At 46.4% G+C, this 23,653-nt stretch overlaps 1 protein-coding gene across 2 annotated transcripts in view; it reads left to right on the top strand.

Annotated features, from left to right (window-relative positions):
• Positions 1–23,653, top strand: part of NT5E (5'-nucleotidase ecto) — a 63,187-nt gene that overhangs the window by 10,275 nt on the left and 29,259 nt on the right. Inside the window, exons 1-3 of one of the 2 annotated variants that reach the window (XM_061131866.1) lie at positions 5,712–5,960; positions 18,326–18,548; positions 22,055–22,243. In XM_061131866.1, coding sequence (XP_060987849.1) covers positions 5,802–5,960; positions 18,326–18,548; positions 22,055–22,243 — 571 coding nt within the window. In that variant the 5' untranslated portion in view covers positions 5,712–5,801. Of the gene's footprint in view, positions 1–5,711; positions 5,961–18,325; positions 18,549–22,054; positions 22,244–23,653 lie in introns of those variants that run through there. The other variant, XM_061131865.1, reaches the window with a different exon arrangement.

The raw sequence follows: 23,653 nt of genomic DNA, 5'->3' as shown, positions 1-23,653 counted from the left end.
TGGTAAGGTTACCCCCTGACAGCTGAAGCCTCCTCTTCCAGGCTTTTCCTGACTTAGTGGGCATGCTTGTGCCCATGGGGTTGTGGCAGACAGAAGCAGTAGAAAGAGATCTGGAAGGACCTCAGGATACCCAGGTTTTACTTCTTGGCTTTTCCAGCTCCTAGCTGTGTGAGTTTGGGCAGCGGATTCCTCATCTATGAAACAAGGGATTTGGAGGGGTGACCTGCCCGTGTTGTTTCCCAGTGCCTCAGGCCCTGCCCAGCTGTATGTCATGCTTCTAATCTGCCAACACAGCTCAATTGGTCCCAGGACTTAATAGTACTCATGGGTCTAAGTTGGCCTGACAACTCTTGTTTCTCCTCCACAGTTCCTTTCATAGAAGCTATTTCCTTATGGAGGGATGGTTTGGGTCTTCCCCCAGGTACCTCGAGGTGGCTACTGCTTCCAGACAAAGAGGTTCCCAGGATTTTAGATGGAGGGTTATCCTTTTGTAATAGAAAATGATGGCCAAAACGGGAGGGTGATGAGCCCAGTTTCAAGCCTGTTTTCTGTGAGGTTTACTTTTTCAGTTCACAGATACTCACTAGGGGCTTCCCTGGTGGCTCAGATGGTAAAGAATCCACCTGCAATGCAGACCTGGGTTCTATCCCTGGGTTGGGAAGATCCCCTGGAGAAGGGAACGGTACCCACTCCAGTATTCTGGCCTGGAGAATTCCATGGACAGAGGAGCCTGGCAGGCTACAGTACATGGGGTCACAAGAGTCGGACATAACTTGACGACTAAACAACCAAGCCTGTGCCAGACTCTGTGCTGAGTACTTTGGACAGTAAACAAGACCTGCCAGAGTGAAACTTATTGTTCAGTGAGGGGATCGTGCACATCTGACCCCTTCTTAACCACAGAGAGGCTGCTTAACACCTATGAAGGGGGGTGAGCAGGGAGAAGCAAAGCAAAGCAAAAATGACTGGAATTCTAACGCCTGTGCACAAGGCTTCTCCAACTGCAGATCCTGTCTGCAGAAGATGATGCTCAGGTACCACATGTGTCCAGATCGACAGTGGGTGTGTCTCCCCTCCTCCCAGAAAAGCAATCCCTAAGCAAAGAGAAGTCACCTTATATCCAAGTGCTTACAGAGTCTCTCATATCAAGGAAACTGAATTACTTTATCGTTGATAACAAAGTCACCTGGTATTCAAGTGCTTACAAAGTCTCTCATATCAAGGAACCAGAGTTACTTTATCTTCAATAAAAAAGCAGCATGTTCTGGGGAGACAGATTAGTAGTGCTGGTTTGGAAAGCTTGAGAGAGATGTCTGATGGCAGTGTTTTGTTGTTTTGTTTTGTTTAAGCATAGAAAGCTGGTGGTTATTCCTGGAGCTCAGACCTTGAGAGGTGTGCATGTCTGTGGATTGTGGATCCTGGGGTCTCAGTGCTATGTGTGAACAGCCCCACCCCCATCCTGTGGCTGTTGTCCCCAACCCCTGCTTCCTCTGTTCCGGTCTGAGTTCCGCGTCAGGGCTGGTCTGGGCAAGACCAGCCTCAGGCAGGGGGAATGTAAAAGCAGCAGCAGCTTCTGAGCTCATCTTGTCCTAGCAGATGTGCTTCCTTAACTGAAAACGGGAGAAGAACCCGACAAGTCCCACAGCAGATTGGCAGCTTTCCCTGCTTCACTCACAGAAACCTCTGGGTGCTGTGTAAACTCCCTCCCTGTCTGTTCTTCAGCTATATAACCAGAACTTGCAAATCCTCTTGACACTTCTTTTCCTTCACCTGAACAGTTGGCTTTATGGTTTAGTCACTAAGTCATGTCCGACTCTTGCGACCCCATGGACTGTAGCCTGCCAGGCTCCTCTGTCCATTGAGATTCTCCAGGCAAGAATACTGGAGTGGGTTGCCATTTCCTTCTCAAGTTGGCTCTGTATAGAATCCAAAAATTAGCTGGAGCCTCCTAGCTCCTCAGAGATGTGCTGGGTTAGCCAAAGAGTTTGTTTGGTTTTTAAATCAAAATAAAAGACGTTTTTCATTTTCACAAAGAACTCTATTGAACAGTGTAGTCATCATTTTGTTCTACTACCTTCTGCCATTTTTCAGGCAACTTCATAATTCCGTCTTCCCAAAACATTTTATCTTTTTGAGCAGAGAATTGTTCTAGGTACCTTTTACAGTCTTCCAGAAAATTGAAATTTTTCCACTAAGAGAGTTTTGTAAAGACCAAAATAAATGGAAATCTGTAAATGCAATGTCTGGTGGATACAGTGAAGGAATCAGAACTTTGCAGCCAAGCTATAACAGTTTTTGTTTGGTCATCAAAGAAGCATTCAGCCTTGCATTATCCTGATGGAAGATTATGTGTTTTGTGTTGACTAATTCTGGGTACTTTATATCGAGTGCACCTTCAGTTGGTCTAATTGGGAGCAGTACTAGTTGGAATTAATCATTTGGTTTTCTGGAAGGTTTTCTCCTAATAGAAGACTCTTCCAGTCCCGCCATATACACAATATCACCTCCTTTAAAAGAAGATTGACCTTTGGTATGGTTGGTGGCAGTTCATTTCAATTGCCCCACAATCTCTTCCCTTCCACGTTATTGTGCACTAAGCACTTTTCACTGCATATCACAATTTGTTTTTAAAATGGAACATCTTACGTTTCAGTAGAGAATGGCATGTGGAAATATGATCAAGGAAATTTTTTCACTTATATGGAACGCGAACATCAAAGCAATTAACATAAGCAAGCTGGTACAAATGATTTTCAATGATTGATTTGGATATTTTGAATACGTCCGCTATCTCCCACGTGGTATAATGGTGATTGTTCTCAATGTCTCAATTTACTTGCTATCAACTTCAACTGGTCTACCTGACCACGGAACATTGTCCAGTGAGAAATCTCCAGCTCAGAACTTCACAAACCACTTTTGACACGTTCAATCAGTCACAGTATCTTTTCCATACACTAAATAAATCTTTTTTTGCATTTCAATTGCACTTTCATGTTTTGTGAAATAACAAAGCATAATATGCCAAAGATGTTATCCTCGATATTAAAATGTCTACACAAAAATTCACCAATTTAGATAAGTTTTTTAAAAATGCACATTGATATGACAGCTGTCACAATACAAACAAAATTGTTTTCAATGAACCTAAAAACACCTAAGCACTGCTTGAGCCATCTTGGGGGGGAAATGAATAAGCCTTTTGACCAGCCCAGTCGTGAAACCTTCCTGGAACCCAATTAGTTGAGCAGGTATTTTTAAAGGTAATGTTGATGTGGGTATTTTGCATGGTAAATATAAAATGCTGTCTGTTCAGTACTTGTTTGTTCATTCATTCAACAGACACTGAGTTGTGAGTGAACTAGGTTGAGCTCAGGAATCTTTTCTGCCATTCAGTCAGATACCACATTCATCTGCCAGGGACTAAGACTGGGGATGTGAAGCAAACCCAACTCCAGAAGCAGCCACAATGCCTACCTTGTAATCTTCCCTGCTTGTGGTTGTTGCTGAATCTCCCTGAGTGATTGGCAACTAAGCCCTGTTGAGTGACAGACCAGGGTTTCCTCTAATCCTTAAACTATAGGGTGTCCTGCAGCCTTCTTCATGGGATGAGCTAGAGTCTAAGTGACTAACTGAATTCATGTGTTGCAAATTTCTGACATATGGCTCTTTGATGTTACAATCGATTTCTGTGGATTAAAACCAAAATTCTTTTCTTCTGCATCATGCATCCTGTGCTGCTCTTAATTCTTCTTTCCGTTTTTTTTTTTTTTTTCCTTCTACCTGGATTTAAGCCTCTTCTCTTATTTGGAGCATTTCTGACTGCCTCAGCTCTCGTGTCTCCATCCCCACATTTGTTACTTCAGCTGATGTCACTGGCCTGTGAGCTTTCCCTGACGAGTGCCTCAAAGGTGAAGCTCACGCTTGGAGCCCCCCGTCCATCCTCACTGTCAGGCTCCCTCACACACGTCTCTGCGTGTGGTTCCCACTTGCTTTATGCATGCAAGCGTGGATGTGTCACGCTCTCCCTTCCTGAGGACAAGGACCAGGGCTGTGTTACTCAGCACTGTGGAAACCTGGAAGAAACCAGTGGCTTGTTTAATGATACTCATCCCTCTCCAGATGCTTGTTATTTTTTTTTAACATACTCTTTTCCAGTGTGGTTTATCATAGGATCTTTTTTAAAAAACTGTTTGCAGAAGTCTGAGACCTTACTGTATTTTTTTATGATTTTATTTATTTATTTTTGGCTGTTCTGTGTCTTTGCTGCTGCTCAGACTTTTCTCTAGCTGCAGCTACACTCTAGCTGTGGTGTGCAGGTCTCTCACTGTGGTAGCTTCTCTTGTTGCAGAGGACGGGCTTTAGGGTGCACGGACTTCAGTAGTTGTGGCTCCCTAGCTCTAGAACACAGGCTCAGTAGCTGTGGCCCACAGGCTTAGTTGCGCCATGGCATGTGGGATCTTCCCAGACCAGGGATGGAACCTGTGTCTCCTGCATTGGCAGGCAGATTCCTTGCCATTGAGCCTCCAGGGAAGGTCCTGTCATAGGATCTTGAACATAGTTCTCTGTGCCATACAGGAGGACCTTGCTGTTTCTTCCATCCCATACACAATAACTTATTTTTTTGTTAGTTTTATTGAAATATAGCTGATTTGGGGTTTCCCTGGTGGCTCAGATGGTAAAAATCTGCCTGCGATGCGGGAGACCTGCGTTCAATCCCTGGGTTGGGAAGATCCCCTGGAGGAGGGCATAACAACCCACTCCAGTACTCTTGCCTGGAGAATCCCCATGGACAGAGGAGCCTGGTAAGCTATAGTCTTCTAGCTCCCAAAGAGTCAGACACGACTGAGCAAATAAGCATACAGCTGATTTACAATGTTCTTAATTACTGCTGGACAGCAAAATGACTCAGTTATACATATATACACATGTGTGTATACACATTCATTTTTTAATATCCTTTCCATTATGGTTTACAGGTGCTTGTATTAGCAGCAGTTTGGCAGAATACTTAAGGTCCCAGATGCTAAAGCCTTGCTTTGTTCCAGTTCCAGCTATGCCTCTTGCTAGTTGTGGAAGCCCCACGCCCCAGGTTTCCCATCTCTGTAAAGGACAAGTAATTAGTACTTACCTCACAGCACTGTAAGAATTGAATAAGTTAATGTATGAACAGGGCTTAGCCATGTAGCATGAAAGTCTTAACTATTAATATTTCTTTTTGTCATGTATTTTGTTTTTATTTTTATTTTTTCTCTTTCTTGAAATTCCCTTATGTCAAATTCACTGGTAATTTTCACAGTCCTTTGTGGACCAAGCAGGAGCTGTGAAATGCCCCCTTTGAAATTCAGGTACCGTATAGGTGGTTGGTCTCCTTGGCAGATTCCCAATTAGAAAGAGATTTCAAAAAATTCCTTTTTCTTGCTAACTGCCTTCATGAAATCTATATAACGTTCATATGTGCACACACAAGACCCTGAACCGTTAAAAAAACTTTAAAAAAAATCTTTCACAAGCAAGTGTCAGTAAGATATGAATAGAAATGTAAATGAAGACACAGGAAGTGAAAAAGAGAGCCCAACGAAGCGGTGAATTGTGATGCAGTCAGCTAAGCTTCCAAGCTTAGTGTCTGGTTCCCCGTCTTCCAAGCAGTTTGGTTCCTCTTGTTTTACAACTGCCCTGGAGGCTCACACAGTGAAGAATCTGCCTGCAATGCAGGAGACCCAGATTCAATTCCTGGGTTGGGAAGATCCTCCAGAGAAGGGAATGGCGGCCCACTGTAGTATTCTTGCCTGGAGAATCCCATGGACAGAGGAGCCTGGCGGGCTATACAGTCCGTGGGTTCACAGAGAGTCAGTCGCTCAGTCACGACTGACACTGCTGCTGCTGCTTACTGCTCTTTATCAAGTGGGTTTTTTATCCTGTTCTTGAACAGCTTCAGCGGCTCACCTACCAAATCAGAGGTGAGCGTGGGACCTGTTTGAGAGGAGCAGGTGGGGTGGAGGGCTTTGCGGCTCCCTCAGTAAACAGCTGCTGAGCCACTGGTGCCGGGCGCTCGCCTGGCGTCACCAAGGACCGTGGGACGACTGGCGCGGCTGCTGCCTCGGGAGGAAGAGAAAGGCCTGTGAGCCGGAAGCCGCGGGCGCGACAGGTGTGACGGGGCGGTCTGCGGTGGTGGACGGGCCTGACAGGTGTGACGGGGCGGTCTGCGGTGGGGGCGCCACTGCGTGTGAGGCTTCTCTCACAGGCAGCTGACTTTGTGTTCCTGGAACCAAAGGTGCCTGGTCAGGCAGAAAAAAGAAAGGAGGCAACTCAGGGAGATCAGAGAGGGGCTGGTTTAGCATCTGAGCAGGATGGATTTCAGTGGGAAGGGGGGAGCCTTGCAGAGACACCCAGCAGGGCTGGAAGCCGTGGGGTGGGTGTTTGGGGAGTGCATTCCGGTAGCCCCCCAGCAGTGGGCAGGAGGTCTGAAGCCAGAGACTGGCTCAGAGGGTCTCAATATGTCTAGGTGAGGAGCGATGAGACAGAGTGGGGCAGTGGGAGTGCCTGGAGGAGGGGACCCCTGGAGGGGATGGTGCAGGAGCACAAACAAAGGGGTTTCCTGGCTGGGTCGCCAGGAGGGGAGGCCTGTGGGGGACGGGAAGGGAGGCCTGAGGACGAGGGGAGGTCTGCCCTGTGCTACACTGGGGATTGCTCTTTCCTAGCACCTGGAACTACATGCATCCTCACAAGTGTCTCCTTCATGGGTTATTGAGGGCACCTGTTCTGCTGGCTGAATGGTGGGGACTGCCTAGCCAGCAGACTGTGCAGAGCAGGGATCCATGGATAGGGTAGGGAGGGGGCAGTGAGCACCAGGTCTCTCCCAGGCAATTCCATGCAACTTCTCCTGCAGCAGAAGCCCATGTCTCTGCCCCACCGCCGACCCAATTTCAGTATCTGTAACCCCATCACCTGGGTTCAAGCTGGGCTGCCCTGAAATTGGGGTGGGGGATGTCATTGCAAACTTGGGGAAAAAAATCTGCATTTTCTGGTAACACTTGAAATAAAAATACTGCTGCAGGTTGACGCAAACCAACCAAGGATGTAGCATCAGACACTAGTCAGAGCTGGGTCACCGTGACCGCCGCCGCACAGCTTGCTTTATTCAGGGAGGCCTGGTATGTTCTTGGCCTGCGAGACTCTCTCTCTCTGGGTTTTGCTGCTCGCTTGCCTTCTGTGGCTCTGTGTTCTGTGAAAATTATCACTCTGTGGCTGCTGTGTTTACCCATCAGAGGCTTTCAGAACAGAACTCTTTATCAGTCTGCTGCCGGAGCCCAGAGGACTGTGCCTGACCCTTTTTCCCACTGCAGCCCACAGACAGGCCAGCACCGGTGCAGGTCAGAGAAGCAGCTGCTGGGAACCACCCAGGGCCTGAGGACCAGTAACCCGGCCTTGGGCATTCGGTCTCAGTCTCTTTTTCCCTCCTCCTCACCGATCATTTGTTTAGTTGTGTTTTCATCCAGTGGATATTTACCAAGCATTACCCCTGTGGTAGCTACATTTATTTTTTATGTATTTATTTGGTTGTGCCAGGTGTATTTGTCAGATGGGATCGAGTTCCCTGGCCAAGGACCGAACCTGGGCCCCCTGCATCAGGAGCATGGATTCTTAACCACTGGACTACTAGAGAAGTCCATTTTAAATAGATTATGGGACTTGATTAATGCATATTCTTTTTTTTAATTTACTTTATTGATTTACAATGTTGAATTAATTCCTACTGTACAGCAAACTGATTCATTCAAGTGTACATTCTTTTTCCTATTCTTTTCCGTAATGGTTTACCACAAGATATGGAATATCCCTGTGTTATACAGTAGGAACTTGTTGTTTATCCATTCTGTATATAATAGTTTACATCTGCTAACCCAAACTCCCAATCCATCCTTCCCCCACCCTCCTTCCACCTTGGCAAACACAACTCTCTTTGTCCATGAGTCTGTTTCATAGTTAAGTTCATCTGTGTCATATTTTAGATTACACATGTAAGTGATACTGTACAATATTTGCCTTTCTCTGTCTGACTTACTTCCCTTAGTATGATAATCCCTAGGTCCATCCACTTTGATGCAGATGCCATCATTCATTCTCTTTATGGCTGAGTAATGTTCCATTGTATACACGTACCACATCTTCTTTATCACCAATTAATGTGGACTTCAATAACAGAGAGAAATGGCTCTGATCAGTCACTTGTAACTGGAGAATTCAGAAAATGGGAGATTTCTCCATAAAGACTAAATATTCAGCATAATAAGCATTAGTCACTCAGTTGTGTCTGTCTCTCTGTGACCCCATGGACTGCAGCCCACCAGGCTCCTCTGTCCATGGGATTCTCCAAGCAAGAACACTGGAGTGGGTTGCCATTTCCTTCTCCAACTCTGACATAATGGGAGACCGTCACAGAAGGCCAGCGGATGACCACTGACCCCCGTGTCCACTCCCGAGGACCATGAAGGAAGAGCAGGAGGCTCGGGTTCCGGGGCTCTTCCCCGTGTCAGCGCTGGTCCCGCCCGCTCCCACACCAAGGGCTTGGTTTCTCTCAGTCTCACCCTGAGGAGTGTTCTTATTTCTTCTTGTTCATTTGTTTACTCAGCACCGCTGAGAGCATGTGTTTACGGGTGAAGGGAGTAAATGAAGAAATAGCAGCTTCTCTTAGGAAAAGCTTTGAGAAAGAAAAAAAGCTGGACGTGGGCAGGAGGCCTCACAGGACACGGTGGTCAGGCACGCCGGGTCAGCTGACAGCTGGATCTGCTGCAGGTCCCACCTGCACCCTTTGTGGAACAAACATGGTAAAAGAGGGAAAGTCAGGAAGGATGTGCAATTAATTCCTCTAGCACACATTCCTCTCTGAAGTTTTATTTTACTATTGTTGGAAGTCAATAGATTCCATGCTTATCATTATTATCTTCATGCAGGCATGGAGAACAATTTCATCTCAAGTGTCAATCTCTAGTTAATTGACAGTAACTCCCTGCAGAGCCAGGAAAAGAAGAGTTTTGAGATTCAGTTCAAACTCAGTGGGGAAGACTGACTCCGTCAGTCATTCAGCATCTACCCAGATAGGAAAAGGGATGGGGAACTGTAGCATTATGACACCATGTATTTGTTTTTGTTGGGTGGATACTAGGTACTTTCCATTGACTTCAGTATCTAAAAGATGGTAATTGACTGTTTCTTGACTTCCTACTTTTGTGTTCCAGTCCCCTATAATGAAAAGGACATCTTTTTTGGGTGTTAGTTCTAAAAGGTCTTGTTGGTCATCATGAAACCATTCATCTGCAGCTTCTTCAGCATTATTGGTCGGGGCATAGTCTTGGATTACTGTGATATTGAATGGTTTGCCTTGGAAATGAACAGAGATCATTCTGTTGTTTTTGAGATTGCCTCCAAGTACTGCATTTCGGACTCTTGTTGACCATGATGGCTACTCCATTTCTTCTAAGGGATTCCTGCCCACAGTAGTAGATATAATGGTCATCTGAGTTAAATTCACCCATTCCAGTCCATTTTAGTTCACTGATTCCTAAAATGTCGATGTTCACTCTCGCCATCTCCTGTTTGACCACTTCCAATTTGCCTTGATTCATGGACCTAACATTCCAGGTTCTTATGCAATATTGCTGTTTATAGCATCGGACCTTGCTTCTATCACCAGTCACATCCACAACTGGGTATTGTTTTTGCTTTGGCTCCATCCCTTCATTCTTTCTGGAGTTATTTCTCCACTGATCTCCAGTAGCATATTGAGCAGCTACTGACATGAGGAGTTCATCTTTCAGTGTCCTGTCTTTCTGCCTTTTCATACTGTTCATGGGGTTCTCAAGTCAAGAATACTGAAGTGGTTTGCCATTTCCTTCTCCAGTGGACCATATTTTGTCAGAACTTTCCACCATGATCCGTCTGTCTTGGGTGGCCCTACATGGCATGGCTTAGTTTCATTGAATTAGACAAGGCTGTGGTCCATGTGATCAGATTGGTTAGTTTTCTGTGTTTGTGGTTTCAGTCTGTCTGCCCTCTGATACCCTCTCTCAGTGCCTACCGGCTTCTCTTACCTTGGATGTGGGGTATCTCTTCACTTCTGCTCCAGCAAAGTGCAGCCGCTGCTCCTTACCTTGGACGTGGGGTATCTCCTCACGGCTCCCAGAAGTAAAAAAACACCTGGAGTAACAGGCAAATTTGGCCTTGGAGTACAGAATGAAGCAGGGTAAAGGTTAATACAGTTTTGCCAAGATAACGCACTGGTCATAGCAAACACCCTCTTCCAACAACACAAGAGAAGACTCTACACATGGACATCACCAGATGGCCAAACTCGAAATCAGACTGATTATATTCTTTGCAGCCAAAGATGGAGAAGCTCTATACAGTCAGCAAAAACAAGACCGGAAGCTGGTTGTGGCTCAGATCATGAACTCCTTATTGCCAAGTTCAGACTTAAATTGAAGAAAGTAGGGAAAGCCAATAGGCCATTCAGGTATGACCTAAATCAAATCCCTTATGATTATACAGTGGAGGTGAGAAATAGATTTAAGGGACTAGATCTGATAGACAGAGTGCCTGATGAACTATGGACGAAGGTTCGTGACATTGTACAGGAGACAGGGATCAAGACCATCCCCATGGAAAAAAAATGCAAAAAAGCAAAATGGCTGTCTGAGGAGGCCTTACAAACAGCTGTGAAAAGAAGAGAAGCTAAAAGCAAAGGAGAAAAGGAAAGATGTACCCATTTAAATGCAGAGTTCCAAAGAATAGCAAGGAGAGATAAGAAAGCCTTCCTCAGGGATCAGTGCAAAGAAATAGAGGAAAACAATAGAATGGGAAAGATTAAAGATCTCTTCAAGAAAATTAGAGATACCAAGAGAACATTTCATGCAAAGATGGCCTCAATAAAGGACAGAAATGGTATGGACCTAACAGAAGCAGAGGATATTAAGAAGAGATGGCAAGAATACACAGAAGAACTGTACAAAAAAGATCTTCACAGCCCAGATAATCACGATGGTGTGATCACTCACCTAGAGCCAGACATCCTGGAGTGTGAAGTCAAGTGGGCCTTAGGAAGCATCACTACGAACAAAGCTAGTGGAGGTGATGGAATTCCAGTTGAGCTATTTCAAATCCTAAAAGATGATGCTGTGGAAGTGCTGCACTCAATATGCCAGCAAATTTGGAAAACTCAGCAGTGGCCACAGGCCTGGAAAAGGTCAGTTTTCATTCCAATCCCAAAGAAAGGCAATGCCAAGGAATGCTCCAAGTACCACACAAATGTACTCATCTCACACGCTAGTAAAGTAATGCTCAAAATTCTCCAAGCCAGGCTTCAGCAATACGTGAACCATGAACTTCCAGATGTTCAAGCTGGATTTAGAAAAGGCAGAGGAACCACAGATCAAATTGCCAATATCTGCTGGATCATCAAAAAAGCAAGAAAATTCCAGAAAAACATCTATTTCTGCTTTATTGACTATGCCCAAGCCTTTGACTGTGTGGATCACAATAAACTGTGGAAAATTCTGAAAGATGGGAATACCGGACCACCTGACCTGCCACCTGAGAAATCTGTAGGCAGGTCAAGAAGCTACAGTTAGAACTGACATGGACCAACAGACTGGTTCCAAATAGGGAAAGGAGTACATCAAGGCTGTATGTTGTCACCCTGCTTATTTAACTTATATGCAGAGAACATCATGAGAAATGCTGAGCTAGAGGAAGCACAAGCTGGAATCAAGATTGCTGGGAGAAATATCAATAACCTTAGATATGCAGATGACACCACCCTTATGGCAGAAAGCAAAGAAGAACTGAAGAGCCTCTTGATGAAAGTGAAAGAGGAGAGTGAAAAAGTTGGCTTAAAGCCCAACATTCAGAAAACTAAGATCATGGCATCTGGTCCTATCATTTCATGGGAAATAGATGGGGAAACAGTGGAAACAGTGTCAGACTTTATTTTTGGGGGCTCCAAAATCACTGCAGATGGTGACTGAAGCCATGAAATTAAAAGACCCTCCTTGGAAGGAAAGTTATGACCAACCTAGATAGCATATTAAAAAGCAGAGACATTACTTTGCCAACAAGTTCTGTCTAGTCAAGGCTATGGTTTTTCCAGCAGTCATGTATGGATGTGAGAGTTGGGCTATAAAGAAAGCTGAGCACCGAAGAATTGATGCTTTTGAACTGTGGTGTTGGAGAAGACTCTTGAGAGTCCCTTGGACTGCAAGGAGATCCAACCAGTCCATCCTAAAGGAGATCAGTCCTGGGTGTTCATTGGAAGGACTGATGTTGAAGCTGAAACTCCAATAGTTTGGCCACCTGATGTGGAGAACTGACTCATTAGAAAAGACCCTGATGCTGGGAAGGATTGAAGGCAGGAAGAGAAGGGGGTGACAGAGGATGAGATGGCTGGATGGCATCACTGACTCAATGGACATGAGTTTGTGTAAACTGCAGGAGTTGGTGATGGACAGGGAGGCCTGGTCTGCTGCGGTCCATGGGGTCGCAGAGTCAGACACAACTGAGCGACTGAACTGAACTGAATTGATTGTTAAATTCTCATTAGCATTCAGTGCAATTGGAATAAATAAATGAATAGAGATGCAGTCACCATATGAGCACCCTAAAATGGGTATATGTCAGGAATTGCTTATCCACAAAAGGAAGTTAGACATTGTCCTGTATTCAGAATTAATGAGAGTTATAAACCAATGATGGTAACACAAGCTTTCCCTCACTCCTCACTACAGAGTGCTTTTAATCAAAACAAGAAACTCCAAATGGATTCATTCTTCCATTGCTGATTCATATGACCTGAAAAGCCTTTTGGGCCCTATCCTTGCAGAGTTTCTGCAAAGCCTTTCACAAACTATACACAGCAAATGTACATGCTAAGTCGCTTCAGTCATATCTGACTCTGTGCGACCCTATGGACTGTAGCCTGCCAGGCTCCTCTGTCCATGGGATTCGCAGGCAATACTGGAGTGGGTTCCCATGCCCTCCTCCAGGGTATCTTCCTGACCCAGGGATTAAACCTGCATTTCTTATGCCTCGTGCTTTGGCAGGCAGGTTCTTTACCACTAGCACCACCTGGGTTGCAAATGTAAATATTAACAAATGCCTGCAGTTGGGGTTAAAAGAATCTGACTGTGTTCTGCAGAATTTATTTAACAACAGCAGAATTTTGAGTCGGAGAAGAAGCAAATCTCCCTTGTCCTTACATTTCAGTTTGCTTTTAGCTTTAAAACGCAAGCAAGGGAATTCCCTGGCTGTCAAGGGTTAGGACTCTGCACTTTCACCACCAGGGCCTGGGTTCAGTCCCTAGTTAGGGAACCAAGATCCCACAAGTCTCACAGCACAGCCAAAAATTTTTTGAAGTTTAAAAATAAAGAAGAAGAATAAAAGGCAGGCAATATTCCAGGTATTTAGGTGGTCAAAAATACTGGGCTGAGCTAGATGAAGAACGTGAAAAGTCTCTTTCCTATATGATCATCAAGTTTTGTTTTGCTTTTAGTAGTGAGAACCCCAGTATTCTCCTACACCAAGGAGGTGATGACGATACTTAGCTGGGGTTAGACCAGACGCTCTCATTGTGTTCCTATGATCCCAGTGTTGGAGATACTGAAAAAGGTCATTTTGTGAGGTTCAACTCTCTTTAATTACAGAAAAGTGCATTTGGTGAAATTTAGTGTTTGTATTAAAAATATTCAAGGTGATGGCAGGGCTAGAACCAGTGGGTGAATAGGGCTCTCAAATGAACAAATGAATGAAAATGATTTTCGTTTCCAGTATTGGAAATGAAATGTTTGGAAAGCAGAAAAGCGAGAGAGAATGTGATAATGTCCTTTAGGGTCAGGAAAATCACTTGCTTATGGGAGGATTAGAGTCATAAGCACGTAATCCTTATGTGATAATTATGTAATAATCCTTAGAGTGATAATTACGTAATCTTACGTAATCCTGGCACGTAAGAGTTTAGCTCATATCAGGGTTAGTTGGTACACGTAAGCATATGGTACAACGTAAGTTGGTACACATTAGTTGGGCAGGGCAGCAAAAAATCAACAAGCACAAATACAAGAAGGTGGACAGGGTCTTCAGAGAGGACCCAAGAGGGCATAATAATACTGCAATGTCAATTTCTAAATTCTTGTACTGAGGCTTCCCTGATGGCTCAGCAGTAGAGAATCTGCCTGCCGACACAGGAGACGTGTGTTCAGTCTCTGGATTGGAAGATCCCCTGGAGAAGGAAATGGCAGCCCATTCCAGTATTCTTGCCTGGGAAATGCCATGGATAGAGGAGCCTGAAGGGCTACAGTCCATGGGGTCGCAAAAGAGTCAGACATGACTTAGAGATTCAACAGCAACAACATGGTTGCCCTACAAAGGTTCTGTAAGATATAAAGGAAGAAGGAAAGACCACAGGCTTTGTCATGTTGTATCTTTATTGCTCTAAGTTCTACTCCTAGGCAGACTCTCCCTGAGGTATTTTCACATTATTAATAAAAGCAATAGGAACGAATGAAGAAGCAGTGTATTTCACAAGTTTACTGTGTGCCGGCAGGGTGGTGGGAGCAGGTGTCCTCAGGTGAGCTGCAGAGCGGACAAATGGTGAAGCTGATAGATGCAGGGGAACGGGAGGGAGCAGGGAAATTCACGGTCAGAAAGTGGAAGCACCGAGTTTCTAAAGATACGCATTTACACACTTGCTGTGTGCAGGCTTTCCCTAGTTGCAGTGAGCAGGGGCTACTTTTTGTTGTGTGAGGGCTTCTCGCTGAGGGCTTCTCCTCTTGAGGAGCACAGGTTCTAGAGCTCTGGCTCGGTAGTTGTGATGCATAGCATTTGTTGCCACATGGCATGTGGATCTTCCAGGACCAGGGATTGAACCAGTGTCCCTTGTATTGCAAGGCAGATTCTTAACCACTGGGCCACCGAGGGAGCCCTGTCTATGTATATATCAATCAGTCATCATTTATGTATCACATGCACATGCATGCATGCTCAGTTGCTTCAGTCGGGTCCATTTCTTTGCAGTCCCATGCGCTGTAGCCCGTCAGGATTCTCTGTCCATGGGATTCTCCAGACAAGAATACTGGAGTGGGTTCTCATCCAGGGGATCTTCCCAACCCAGGGTTGAAATCCATGTCTCCTGTGTTTCCTGCACTGCAGGCAGATTCCCTACCACTAAGCCACCAGGGAAGTCCATGTATCACATACAGAGGGACAAAGATAAGTGAAAACATGGAAAACTATGAGTAGTCAGGATTTTATTTTGAGTCCTTACTCTCTTATGCAAAGCCCGTTATAGCCAAGCACAGAGGTTAAGAAAGTTGAAGTCAAACAGAAGTGACTCTGGTCCCAGCTCCACTCCTTACTAATTTTGTGACCTTGAACCAGTCGTTTAATGTCTCTAGATCTCAGTTTTTCCCCTCTGTAACACAAAGATAGTAATGATACCAACATCACAGCACAAAACCAGGTTTGCTACAGAAAATCACCTTGCATGATGCTGGTGTGTGGCGTGTACTTGGTCAATACTGACTCGCTGTCATTAACAACTTTTGTTTTATTCATTCATTCCTCTTCCAGAGGAAGCTTCAGTTTAGAAATGTATTCAGGTCACTGCTCATGAATGATAGAGCCAGGCCTGCCTGCTGCCTAGAGGTGGGTGTCTTAGGGAAGCTCAAGGAGAGGGTAAGACCAGACCTTAAAGAGCTCAGGACATTGAACTTTATCACAGAGGAAGTTTAGGTAGAGCCTCTCAGGGCCCTTAAGGTCAGGACCAACAAGTTCAGATTTGCATTTTAGAGAGATGATTCTGGCAGCAAAGTGCAGGTTTAGAGATCACAGTGGTAGCATCTGAAGGCCCAGCTGGGGGGCAGGGGTGGGGGTGGGGGCACCAGGACCACATGCAGGTGGAAGCAGGGGGGTAGGCTGAGCTGGAACTTTTAAATAAAGGGGGAGATGCTGGTGGGAGGTGAGGAGAGGGAGTGAGCGAGTGGGAGGGATTTGGCTGCTCCAGGGTTTCTGGCTGCAACTGACTGGGGAGATGGCAGCACCTTGGACCAAGATGGGGATCCCAGAGGCAGGAGCTTGAGCCCAGTAGGCTTGGGGTGCCTGTGAGACTCTGGGGGGCAATGTCCACATGGCAGCCAGATATAGAGATGCAGAGTCAGGAGTCAAGTTGGGGTTGCAGATGTTCAGGTGGGTGTTGAAAGTGTGGGTGGCAGCGACAGCATTCAGGCAACCCTTGCACACCTCCAAGCACACTCTCTCCCCGCCAGGCAGAGAGGTGGGAAGGCAGCCATGGTCATCACTTTCAGGGCTTTACGCTCAAGTCCAAGGAGGAGACACCAAGGAAGACAAAATAAAGGAAAACTCTAAGTTCAGCTATTGCTGAGTGCTAGCAATATAATGATAAAATGCAAGGCGGCTGACGCATTGACAGTCTTTCATGAAGAGCTATGGAAACATTCATTAAAAAGAAAAATCTGTACAGTTATGCAAGATTACTATGAGTTATTGTAACCTCATAAGGCAGACTTATTTCACCATAGGAAGAAACCATGATGTTCTAAGAATAGAAGAGAAAAAGACAATTACCCAAGACTGGGAGAGCCTTTAAGAGGGAAGCACTTAGGTAAGAGGAAGAAGTAAAAATGAGCAGATATTCAGAGATGGGATAAAAGGCAAGTTCAGAAATTCTGAGTTTGATCAGGGAGACAGGCACATGGGAACATGAGGACACTGCTGCATTCTTTGTGGAAACACGTGCAGATGAGGACATGATGCACATGGCCCTCTGAGCGTGGGTACTGGCGAGGGTCACCTGCCAGGCAGGTGAGGGGCTCTAGCACGGAGGAGGGTGAAGGCTAGAGGTGAAGGTCCCGGCGGCTCAGGGGCTCTCCTTGTGGGAAGGACCCCACGGATGTGCAGGACAAGCTGCTGCAGAGTGGAACGGGTAGGAAGGAGGAGGATGGGGACAGTCAGAGGACACGGAGGTGGGGGTATTCATTTAGATGGAGGGGTCACCAGTCAGCCCTTCCAGGCCTGTTCCCAGATGACCCCCAAAGTGAAGCAAAATCAAGTGTGGTGTATAGAAAGTTTGAGACTCACTGAGTTAAGTACTAAGATAAAGAATCAGCCTTGGCAGCCAGAGCCCATGGGTGGGTGGCTGCAGTACATGGGTTGTTTCCAGGAGACCCATAGAGAAGGAGTGGAAGGCTTTGGGGGAGGTGGCCAACCTGTCCTCTTTTGTCAGCATCACCCTGGGGAAAGATACCAGACATCAGGGTGATAGCTCTGGCTCAGCAGCCGTCTCCCAAGCAGTGAGGAAAGGAGGCTAGAGAGTAAGTTGGGAGTAGGGTGGCTTGTGTTAAAATGTGCCAGCTCCTCCCAGAGTCCTGGCTCGGAGCCCATCCAGAGCCCCAGAGGCCTGTGGTGGTTTCATCCTACTCTTCCTTGGATGTGAAGCTGCTGAGAGTGAAACCTACGGTGACCCACAACTGGCGGGAAGCAGAAACCAATGCTGTGCTATCAGAGTGCAGTCTCCTTCTTGCCCTTGGGATCCTCACCTTCCCAGAAGAAGAAAGGACCACAGAGTCCTAGGGAAGAAACAGTTATGGGAACATGAGGGTATCATGATCCAGGAGATGGGAGCTTCGTTGGGGAGGGGACGCCTCGAGTGTCTGTTCATCACATGACCCCAGCTCCTTTTGCTAAAGTCCTGTTGATTTTAACAGCTGTCCCCGGCATATAGGAATGAAATGATTGGTTTGGTGGATTGAGATGTGGGCTTATGAGAGAAAATCCTGTGAAAGGGCTGGACAGAGCCTGGTAAATGCAGACTCTCAACCTGCCCCAGACCTGGAGTTGGAGGACACTGACCTGTCTGCAGGTGCCTTCCATGCCCACTGACGTCACCTCAGCAGGTGATGCAGGGCCTGGGGTTCTGAAATCTGCTTGGTGGTCTGATTGCCCCTGGGCCTGACCCCAGGGCCCCGGAGTAAAATCTCTGAGCCTGAGAAGGACATCAGTCATACAGTCAGCTTCCTAGAGCTTCGCCAGTTTTCAGAACCCTGTGATAAGGTCTTTTTTTTTTTTCCCCGGCTGTGCCATATGCTTTGTGGGATCTTAGTTCCCTGACCAGGAATTGAACCCATGTCCTCCACAGTGAAAGCATGGAGTCCTAACCAGTGAACCAGCAGGGAATTCCCCAAGGTAATATTCTTTGAAGTATGTTTTTCCTGGCAATTTCAGAGTACCTAATTCTTTTTCTCTTTTCCCTTTCCACCAGGCACTGGGAAATCACGAATTTGATAATGGCGTGGAAGGCCTGATTAATCCACTACTCAAAGAGGCCAAATTTCCAATTCTGAGTGCAAACATTAAAGCCAAGGGGCCTCTAGCGTCTAAAATTTCAGGACTTTATTTACCGTATAAAATTCTTTCTGTTGGTGAGGAAGTTGTGGGAATTGTTGGATACACTTCAAAGGAAACCCCTTTCCTCTCAAATCCAGGTATTTTCTTCTTTTACAGCACTCATTGCTTGAAAATAGATGGCACTAAATCAGAGTGTGGCCTTATTTTTCTGGATGGTTGGTTAAAGTAGGAACAATGTGTGGTGTTGGACACATGTGGATGACATTGAAAAACCAACCTAGTGGTTTCCAGTTGCCCTCAGTAACTTCTTAAAGACACTTGCTCTCCTGCTCAATGAATTGTTGACATAAACAGTATCACTGCTTAATTCAGCACATCCAGAATCTGGTTGAGAAGGCCATTTATATCCAGTGCTGATGCCAGAAGGAGTCATTTATTGGAAAGTGAGAGTCACATAACTCATACCCTTTTTTCTGTGGAACCAGGGAGCCCAGAGCCAGGGTTTTACCTCATCTTCCTTTTCTCTAGTATGATTATTACATGTCTAGTTAGCTCCCTTTTTCATTATCTCTTGTTTTAATGGCTTTGTTGTATCTGGCTCCCTGGGAAATATATATATATATATATATATATATATATATATATTATTGAATGGTCTTGTGTGTGTGTGTGTGATGCAACAGATATATATGAATATCTGCTATATCCATATATACACACATATATCTGTAAAACCCTAAGACCATTCAGAAAACATTTTTGAGCTACTTTTACAGGAATGGTTTGGCAGTGAAAACAAAAAAGTGTTTTTCCTAAATTGCAAGTGAGTCACTCAGTCATGTCAGACTCTTTGCAGACCCATGGACTGTAATCTGCCAGGCTTCTCTGTCCGTGGGATTCTCCAGGCAGGAATACTGGAGTGGGTTGTCATTTCCTCCTCCAGGGGATCTTCCCCACCCAGGGACCAAACCCACATCTCTCTGTGGCTCCTGCATTGGCTGGCAAATTCTTTACCGGTGTGTCCCCTGGGAAGATTTTTCTAAATTATCTAAGTCAATTTTCTTTCCATATTTGAAGAAAAAAGGAAACAAGGGTTTTTGTCAAGAACAAACTGATGAAGGAAAAGGCAGTTAGGAATGTCACGTGTTTACTGTCGCTGTTAACGTAGTTGCAGGCCGTCGGAAACACCGGGGGCGGTGCCCTTGACCCTGAGTGGCCCAGGGGTAGGAGGGGGTCCTGCGAGCCGCGCTGGGCTGCTCTCGCTTGCGGGGACCTGGGGCTCGTCAGGGACCCCAGGTGACATCCCTCCCGCTTGCCTGTGCACGCGTCCACGGCTGCGGCTGAAGTCGCTGTGAAAACGCCGCAGCAGGCACCGTGGGCATCGTGAATGACCAGCTTTTGAAGAGCTACAGGAGTGTTCCTCTGACTGAAAGGGATGTGGCCCCCTGGCGGTAGCAGTCTCCACCTGTGCAGCCTGGCGGTGTACAGGCTTCTCCCCAGCGCCCAGCGCGGCTCCCCCCTTCCGCCCTGCTGCTTACAGTGAGGTGGTCAGCCCTGCGCAGGTTCAGGGCTCGCTTCTGTCTGTGCCCCCGGGGCTTTCCTGCCCAGAGGCGAGGGTGGCGCTTACAGAATGAACCAGTCACCGACACTGTGAGGCTGGGGTCCTGCGGCCCAGTTGCCGCAGGTCGCCCTCAGGTGGGACGCTCCTGCTGTGGGTCCCCAGCGCCCCCCGAAAATGCCTCCCCTGATCACATTTGTCCTCACTCTGGGCCTCCTTGGGAGAAGCCTGAGGACAGAGCTGGTCTCCTCCCAGTGAATATCTGGGACCTAATAGAGGGGCCAGCTCAGGATCTCTGACTAAAGACGTGGACATGTTGAATAACAGAACAGTTATGTGTCTCCATGATGTCTATTCCACCCAGCGGGATTTGAGTTCATTAAAGGTAGAATCCAATTAAATTTCATAAACAAAGTCAGGGAGCCAGGGAAGAGGGCCTGGTGAGTGAAGGGCAGGATGGCCAACTCGGGGGTCAGGTAGACACGGTGAAGACCCTCCTTGGCCCCCTCTAGGGTGTGTGAAGAATCCTGGGGCGAGGGGCATTCCAGAAGTGAGGTCAGAGTCATCTGCTGGGACCCACGCTGCCAAGGGCAGGGACCTGCTTGGGGCCAGCACGCGGGGCTTCCCAGCGAAAGCTGTGGCGTGAACACCCGAGAGCAGGCGGGGGTGGGGCCACCCCAAAGTGCAGGCGTTCAGCTTCCTGCTACGTGGATTCTAAGTAGAGAAAGCTGGAAAGTGGGGTGAGGACTGGATTGTTGGGCTGAGGAGCTCAGCATGATTTGGAGAAAAACATTAGTCAGCAATAAAGAGACTTCAGTAATGGTCCAGTGGCTCACTTTCCCATGCAGGAGGTATGGCTTCCATCCCTGGTTGAGGAGCTAACATCCCATGTGCCTCGTGGCCAAAACACCAAAATGTAAAAGAGACGCTTCCCTGGTGGCTCAGACAGAAGAATCTACCTGCAATGTGGGAGACCTGGGTTCAATCCCTGCGTCAGGAAGATCCCCTGGAGAAGGAAATGGCAACCCAGTCCAGTATTCTTGCCTGGAGAATCCCATGGACAGAGGAGCCTGGCGGGCCCCCCACACCAGGCAGCGCGAGCCTGCAGCACACAGTGACTCTGCCGTCACACCCACACTCACCAGCCGCACCAGCACAAGCTTCAGCTCCCGCTGTGGAGGGGGTGAGCCTCCTGGGAGGGATGCAATCCTCGGATGAGAACCCAATCTAATCAGTGCTCAATGATGCTCTAACACTGACCTTATCCAGTGGACAAGACAGTGTTGTCAATGGCGTCAATTCAAGGACTAGTCGCTGACAAGAGTTTCCAGTTTGAAGACTGTGCTGAACTTGCAAACAAAGTAGCTAATCTTTTTTTTTTTTTAAGTTTTGTTGAGATATGATTGACATCCAGCACTAAGGTGTATAGCGTAATGACTTGGCATGTATACAGTCCAACATGTTTATGTGCTCAGGAATGCTTTGTGTTGACCTAATGGAAGTCTGAATAAAAATACAAACAGATTAAAGAAATTGAGAGATTACAAATCTGAACCCTGCTCAGAGTGTGAGCTTGAACTCGAGCAACATAGTATCATCTGCAGCCTTAAGCCAACAGGCAACCTTGTGTGCCTGTCTTAGACTCTCAGTCCTGTCTGACTCTTCGTGACCCCATAGACTGTAACCTGCCAGGCTCCTCTGTCCCTGGAATTTCCCAGGCAAGAATACTGGAGTGGGCTGCCATTTCCTTCTCCAAGGGATCTTCCCAACCCAGGGACTGAACCCAGATCTCTTGCGTTGCAGGTGGATTCATCATCTGAGTCACCAAGGAAGCCCAATGCACCATTAAGGGAATGTAACTGAGAATATTGATGTGAATCTTTATTGGCTTTGCATAGATATTACACTGAATTTATAAATAAGTTTTGGTCTTAATAACTTAAGAACTTTAGGCAGTAAGGTGTTTTTACTTGATATGCTTATATATATATCATATGCATATAAGCATATATCATATGCTTAAGCAATATGATAAAAAAAAAAGAAGCTATTGTTCATAAGTGTCTATTTTATTTTCTTCCTTAGGACCGAATTTAGTATTCGAAGATGAAATCGCTGCATTGCAACCTGAAGTAGATAAGTTAAAAACTCTAAATGTGAACAAAATTATTGCACTGGGACACTCTGGTTTTGAAGTGGATAAACTCATTGCTCAGAAAGTGAAGGGTGTGGACGTGGTGGTGGGAGGACATACCAACACATTTCTTTACACAGGTAATGGTCCCAGGAGGGTTAGATAATATATGCTGATATAAGTATAATATGTATGAATACATGTAATAATGTATATAAGTGATACACACTGAATAATAATGTGTAAACCTTACTCAAAGAGACTTTTTAAAAATTTTTGTATTGAAATACAGTTGATTTACCACACTGGGTGGGAATGGCTGCAGGCAAGTTGCAGACAAAAGTATGAGTGGGATTAAGATGGTGAGGATGCTGACAGAGATGCCAGCTTTCCTAGTGCAGGTGACTTTGCCATCAAGCATCTGAGAGCCACTTAAGTAATTAGAGACAGGGGAGTTGGCTAGACTAAGGATGCCAACACCAAGAAAACCCCCAATGGAGCAGGTCATTGGCAACACTGGGTGGAGGTTAAGACTCTGGTGTGGATGGTCTGGACTGCTAACAAGGGGTGGGCTCCTGTTGGCCTGACCTCCCTCATGGGTAGGATGAGGGTCAGGATGAGGGTCACTTAAAGCATTGCTGTGGCTTCATGTGTGTGTGAGTGGATGGTGGTGAAGTGCCTCAGAACAGGGTCTGGAGCCCTAGGTTCTCACTTCGGTCATGTCCCAGCTCTGGAATAAGACACCCTCCTGGGTCTTTTGTTAGCTTTCCTCTGAGGCAGCATCAGCGCCTCAGGACACATAGTAAGAACTAGGTATATGCATCCCACCCCTGCATCTGGTAGAGCTGTGGCTTCAAAGCCATTTGACTGTGATCCATAGTAAGAAGGGTGTTGTTCACGAGGACCCAATGCATGCACACGCACACACACACACACTGCATGAAATATTTCCCAAAGCACTTGGGGTGCACCCTGATATTTTCTGTTCTGTTTCACTTTTTTTTTTTTAATTAATTGGCTCTGCTGGGTCTTCACTGCTGCGAGAGGGCTTTCTCTAGTGGCGGCGGCGAGCAGGGGCCACTCTCTAGTTGCAGTGCTCAGGCTTCTCACTGCGGTGGCTTCTCTTGTTGTGACGCACAGGCTCTAGGCTATGTGGGTTCAGTTGTTTGAACATGAGGTTTAGTTGCCTTGGGGCATGTGGGATCTCCCTGCACCAGGGATTGAACCCGTGTCCCCTGCATTGGCAGGTGAGCTCTTAACCACTGGAACTCCAGGGAAAACATCTACTTTCTCACTTTTTAAGTGCCAGTTACCACCCACTTAATTAATTTCTTCATATTATAGCTAGCCTATATTTTGAATAACTGGGTTTTCAATGAACTATGGCCAAAATGGGCAAGAAGAATTAAAGGAATCCGACGCCACCTCTCAGATGTTGAAGGCATTGCCATGCTCCCTCTGACATGCCTTAGACCCTCTGGAGGCCCAGCCGCCATCCGCCGCCTTGGTACACGGCCTCAGTCCGTGAGCCCTGCTGGGCCTGAAGAGGC

Source organism: Dama dama, chromosome 28, assembly GCF_033118175.1.
Source record: "Dama dama isolate Ldn47 chromosome 28, ASM3311817v1, whole genome shotgun sequence".
Lineage (NCBI taxonomy): Eukaryota > Metazoa > Chordata > Mammalia > Artiodactyla > Cervidae > Dama > Dama dama.
The sequence above is the reverse complement of the archived record's forward strand: the minus strand, read 5'-3'. Positions and strand labels throughout refer to the sequence as shown.